The sequence below is a fragment of the Meleagris gallopavo genome, chromosome 1 (assembly GCF_000146605.3).
Source record: "Meleagris gallopavo isolate NT-WF06-2002-E0010 breed Aviagen turkey brand Nicholas breeding stock chromosome 1, Turkey_5.1, whole genome shotgun sequence".
Classification (NCBI taxonomy): Eukaryota; Metazoa; Chordata; class Aves; order Galliformes; family Phasianidae; genus Meleagris; species Meleagris gallopavo.
In genome coordinates, this window is record NC_015011.2 from 49995022 (window position 1) to 50000867 (window position 5846).

At 53.3% G+C, this 5846-nt stretch overlaps 1 protein-coding gene across 1 annotated transcript in view; it reads left to right on the plus strand.

Moving 5' to 3' along the window:
- Positions 1–5607: 5607 nt before the first annotated feature.
- The window catches only part of EIF3D (eukaryotic translation initiation factor 3 subunit D), an 8311-nt gene continuing 8072 nt past the window's right edge, over positions 5608–5846 (plus strand). The window contains exon 1 of the mRNA XM_010712258.1: positions 5608–5616. Within this exon, the coding sequence (XP_010710560.1) occupies positions 5608–5616 (9 nt within the window). The remainder of the gene's footprint in view (positions 5617–5846) is intronic.

Genomic DNA, 5846 nt, shown 5'->3' on the forward strand with positions numbered 1-5846 from the left:
GAAGGTGAGGCTGCACCTCGAGTCCTGTGGTCAGTTTTGGGTCCCTCACTACCAGAAAGACATGGAGGCCTTGGAGTGTGTCCAGAGAAGGGCAGCGGAGCGGTGAGGGGTCTGGATGGAGCGGCTGAAGGAACTGGTGTTGTTCAGTCTGGAGAAGAGGAGCTCAGGGGAGACCACAGTGCTCTCTACAGTGACGTGAAAGGAGGTTGTGATGAGGTGGGAGTTGGGCTCTGCTCCCAGGTAACAGGGATGGGATGAGAAAGAATGGCCTCAAGTTGCACCAGGGGAGCTTCAGGTTGGATACTGGGAAAAAATTTTTCTCAAAAAGAACGGTGCTGCAGAGGCACACAGGCTGCCCAGGGAGGTGGTGGAGTTACTGTCCCTGGTGGTGTTCCAGAACCGTGTGGATGTGGCACTGAGGACATGGTCAGTGGGCATGGTGGGGATGGGCTGGAGGTTGGACCAGGTGATCTTAGAAGTATTTTCCAACCTTAATAATACTGTGATTTTATTGAGATTGGCTGAGAGAGGCTGGCCGAGGACAGGGCTTCTTGGGTGTGCTGGGTACTGTCTGATCACAAGGCTGGCCCCAGAGAAGCAGACACCCCACAGGGCCTTCTTGCTGCAGGGAGGCTCCAGTAGCAGAGGCAGGAGGAGGAGGTCATGGTTTAGAGTGGCAAAGGGAAGATAACTTTCAAGCATGGCCTGGAGACCTTCCAAGAGGTTCCCATACAGTCCCATACAGTCAACATAACTTGAAGGCCCTGCTTTCCTGCAGAGCAAAAGCTTCCAGCAGCACAGGAATGCTAGAGGAATCACAGAATCATCAAGACTGGTAAAGTCTTCTGAGATCATCCAATCCAACCACCATCTCATCCCCACCATACCCACTGACCATGTCTCTCATCACACGGTTCTGGAACACTTCCAGGGACTCCACCACCTTCCTGGGCAGCCTGTTTCAATGCCTCACCATTATTTCTGGGAAGAGCAAGGGCCATGCTGCTTCCTTTGGGCACAGCAATGAGGCAGGATCCTGGGCTGCAAATCTCAGCCTGGTACAACGTGAACCCTGGCAGCACATTGTCACTTGTGCTGGTTTTCCACCAAGAGGAACAATGTGTGAATGATGCCAAACCCCGCTGTCCTCCTTTCACTTTCCCTCTGTTGAAACCTCCAGGTTGACACAAACACGGGAGATGGGGGTATAGGGTTGGGCATGAGGACAAGGAGGTCTTGGTGCCCTCTGCAGCCATGGGCTCTTGACATTGCGCAAAGTCAGCGATGAGGAAGCCGGCAGCTTCTGCAAAGGGGTCAAGATGTACGGTCGTGGGCTGAGACCCAGAAAGAGATCTGCAAGGGCAAAGCACTGGCTTATGGAGAACAGGTTTGCACTGCTGCTGCTTCTCCTGCTGCTCCCGATCCCCTCCGGGCTGGAGGAAACGAGGGACTTTGCTCTCTGGGGACCCGTCAATCAGAAGCCGCCACCGCTGTGCAATTTGCCGAAGGCCCTGCTGCCAACAGCGGGGCTGAGCCCATGGCTGAGCAGGCACTGCCATCCCGTGGGATGAGCCCAGCACAGCAGCCCGGCCCCAAAAAAGCACTAAGCAGAGCCGGAGGACCTGCAGGTTTGTCCAGCCTTTGGTGGCAGGACCTGGACAGGCATCCTGCTGTTGCACGTGAGGCACTGGGGACATTTTTCATTTTTTTTTCAGGACTCCCCACTCCTGTTTGCTTTCCTTCCTGCAGGAAATCTGGTAGTAGATCCAAGGACATAACCCACTTCGATGTGAGAATCTGACTTCCTCCAATGGGACAGGATCCAGCCAGCAGATGGGGAGGTGCAGTGTTATGAGGTCAGAGCAAATGCAGGGCTCTGAGCCCCTCAGCATCACTTGCTGGGCCATCTACGGATCAAAAGGTGCCAGCTTATCCCCTCCCTACCCACTTCTCATCCCCATCCGCAGTGTTTGAAGCTGCTTCAGTTCAAGGGTCCGCCTTGGGTGTCAGCAGTGACCTTGGGAAGTGCCAGCTCCAAAGGGACATGCAGGGAAGAGGAGAGAAAGGAACACTTTGGATTGCTGCAGCAGGAGCTCTCCGGAGCAGAGTGAGAGACGCACACTCCTGCCGGCTGCCCCGCAGCACCCGCAGCCCAGTGGGGGTTGTATGCAGCATGGTTTTGCCCGAGGAGACAAAAGTACGAGGCTGACTCCTCCAAAGCCAGCAGAGAGCAGATGGCATCGAAATCTGCTCAAGAGGAGAGAAAGGAACAGCCCCAGGGCTCAGCTCCCCGTGTACCTCCAGACGGACATTTGTCCACATCCAAGCATCTCCAACTGACCTAGAGATGGGGGGGGATGGCAATATGGGGCTGCTCTGCATCCCTTGCCCCTGTTCCCTTTCATGGGGACTTTTCCTCCTGGAGACTGAAGCCTTGGGGCAGAAGGGATGTACAGGCGGCCTCTACTGTGGCTTCATGGTCATTCAGCAGCGTTGCTTTAGGGAGGTAAGGAGAAAAGGGCTAAGGCAGACCCAGCTCTGCCTCAGCTCCTGGTAACATCCTGCTTAGATCTCTTTGCCTGGCTGTCATAAGCAGCACGCTTTCAGAGGAGGGATCAGCTGGGCAGGGGCATTTGCAGAGCATATTTAGCCCCAGAAGATGCTGATTTTTTTGCACAGAGATTACTGCAACGTTGCTGATGCTGAAGGAAGCAGCTGTGGGCACATGCAGGGCCCCTGTATGAAAGCGAACAGTGCTGCACTCTGCTCCCCAACTCCAATCCTGCACAGCATCCAAGCACCCAGTTCTCAAAGAGAACCCATCCTGGGGTCACCAGCAGGACCACAGTGCAGCAGAGATTTGCAGCTTGCTCTGTGCAGCGCCAGGCTCCTACCCCAGCCCCTGCACCAGCCCTCCCTGCCTCCAGCAGGCACGGAGCCAGCAGGGACGCTGCCGGCACCAGCTGCTCTCATTGAGCTTTGCAGAATAAACTCGTGGAATTAGCCTGTTGGCTGCCGGGATAAAATCCAGCGCTGAATGCAGATCAAAGGAGACAATCTTCCCAACAGCTTTGCTTTGGAAAGGGCAGCGTTCAGCAGCTGAGGATGGAGCGTGATGCACGTTGCATCTTTGATGGTGCATGTGCTCCAAGCCCTGATGCTCAGAGCTAGGGGTGCTTTGGGACAGATCCAACACTGGTGACAGGAATGGCCAAAGCCAGGCAAGAGGCAGCGCTAGAACAAATAATTCTGGGGTGCAGCCTAAATTCCAGCAAGCTCTGCCTTAGCCTTTTCATAACAGCATGAAAGGAATGAGTGATGCAGGACAAGGCTCTGAGCCCAGAGCAGAAGCGATACAGTTTCTAAAGGCAGGGAAGAGTGCTTTTGTCAGGTTTCAGTCCACCTTCACAGGTAATACAGTCTGACCCAGCAGATGTGGGAAGCACTCTGCATGGCTGGAACAAGTAGATGGAAGAAGTTTCGCACTGAAAGCACAATCTCTGACCAGGAGTGAACTCAGCCCATTCCCTGCTCAGACCTTCCCAGCACACACAGCAACCCTGCCAGGTGTCACCTGCTCCCAGCCCCACCGGGCTGCACAGGCAGCAAACTGAAAACCAGATTCATGGCATGGGGAGTTGCTCGGTTGCTCGGTGGCTGTCGGTATGGAAATGTTGGGCTTCTCAGTTTGAGGAAGGTGTCAGGGCTGATGACTCTTTTCTTTGGGCTTGTCAAGGAGCTCAGGACAGTGGGAGCTACATATATAGTAGAGGCATACTGAGTGTTTGTTGCTCAGTTAGAAAAAGAAACAACTGGCTATTTTTGATGGCTGCAAAGGCTTTGGACTGCAGCAACCACAGTGCTGGTGTCCTCTTTTATGGATCTGCAAACACCAGCGTAGATCCCAGAAATGGAGAAGCAGAAGACAAGAATGCAGAACCAGATGGAAGCAATTTATCCTGACTGTTTCATAAGCATCTTCCAGGGAAAAGTGATTAGCCTTATTAACTGATTAATTAACTGATTAAGTGAAATTATGGATCACAGATCAAGTGATTGCAAGTGAGTGTATTTTGAGCAAAGTCAGCACTTTTCTGGGACATTGTGTGCCTCACGTGCTATTAATGACAGCCAACGGATGGATGGCAAATCATCTGCAGAAGTGGTGTTGGAGCTGACACCAGCACAGCCCCGACTGCAGCCCAGGACAGGAGGTGAGAGGGGCAGGGTCTAGTGCTAAATAAGAGTGAGTCAAAGCCACCCCATCCCCCCTTCCAGTAAATCCCACTTAAATGGGGAAACAAATCTCACCTTCCTTAAGGCTGGATTTTTCTTACAGCTGAAGCTTTTCCTCTTGATCAGAAATTGGTAGGTTATGCTGTGCCCAAAGGAGTATTTGTTCTGTGCTGGCCATTCCCTGTGCTTGTTTTCCTCTCTGAACCACACTCCATTCCCAAACAAGGCAGCCTGAGGAGCTGAGCCCGAAGTGCAAGCACTCTTCAGCAGGCAGCAGCAGTGCTACGCTTGCCTTTCAGCATCTCACACAGGACTCTAAGGGAAGCGAGGGAAATGCAGAGCTTAGGTTTATCAGTCTAGTTGTTTTGTCTTCCTTCGTACATTCTCTAGTCCCATTTTCTCTTTAGGACTTTCTGCTCCTTTTATGTCTCCTAAGCAGGCCTTGAATGTAGCTATGCTCAGGTTGAGTCTGTGGTATCAAGGGCTGTTCCAGCACTGACGTTTGTCACCAAGAAGGCTGTTTACCTGAGAGGGTTACAAATGGTATTTTATAAACCGCGTTTCTGTAAGTGGATTTTTCTTTTTGCTTGCGGGGAAAACTGCTTTAATAATCTGACTTCTGATTAATGGCATGGCCTCCTGGCAAAGCAGACTACTTCGGTTATTTCTTGAGGAGGATTTAAACACAGTAAATAAGGGAGGAAACGCACAGTACTCTGCCTCAAAAATATTGATCTAGACTCTGAGGTGCAAGACGCCCAGGGAAGTTATTCTGCAAACAGCTGGGCTTCAGCCTGTGAGATGCAGACATCTCTAAACTGAATGCTGCTCTTCTGAAGGAAAGAGACAATTCTGGGCTCTCTGATGTGTGAACATCTGAGATTTGCTGCTGGGTTTTTGCCTTCGCTCCCCTGCGGTGGGGAGAAACACTCTTCTAGGGTACTGTGGTTGTTCAGTCTGAGGAGGCTCAGGGGAGACCTCATCACTCTCTACAATGACCTGAAAGAAGGTTGTAGTGAGGTGGAGGTTGGCCTCTGCTCCCAGGTGACAGCGATAGGACAAGGGATTGGCATCAAGCTGCACCAGAGGAGGTTCAAATTGGATATGCGGAAAATTTTCTTCTCTGAAAGAGCAGTGCTGCAGTGGCACAGGCTGCCCAGGGAGGTGGTGCAGTCACCATCCCTGGAGGTGTTCCAGAACCGTGTGGATGTGGCACTGAGGGACGTGGTTATGGGCATGGTGGGGATGGGCAGTGGCCTCCTCATAGAGCTGCAGGGCCGAACCCACAGTCCACAACTCCCTGCCCGCAGGGCAATGAAAGGCTACGGGCACAACACAGAACCCCACTGCAGCCACGCCCCCTGCAGTTCGATGGCGACAGTGACGTCAGCGGGGCGCACTGCGCCTGCTGGGAGATCCGTGCTTTACGGCAGTCGTGCTCCGCTCCTCGCTTTTTCTCTTTTACGACAGTGGCGCTCGGCGGCGTAGCTGTCGCGCAGTGTTGACGCGATAAGGGCGGGACGGGGCTGCGCGCGGCCTTTCCTCGCCGGTCTCCGCCGCCGTCGCTCCCGTATCCGCCGTCATCGGGGCCGTAACGTGGCCGCGCAGGT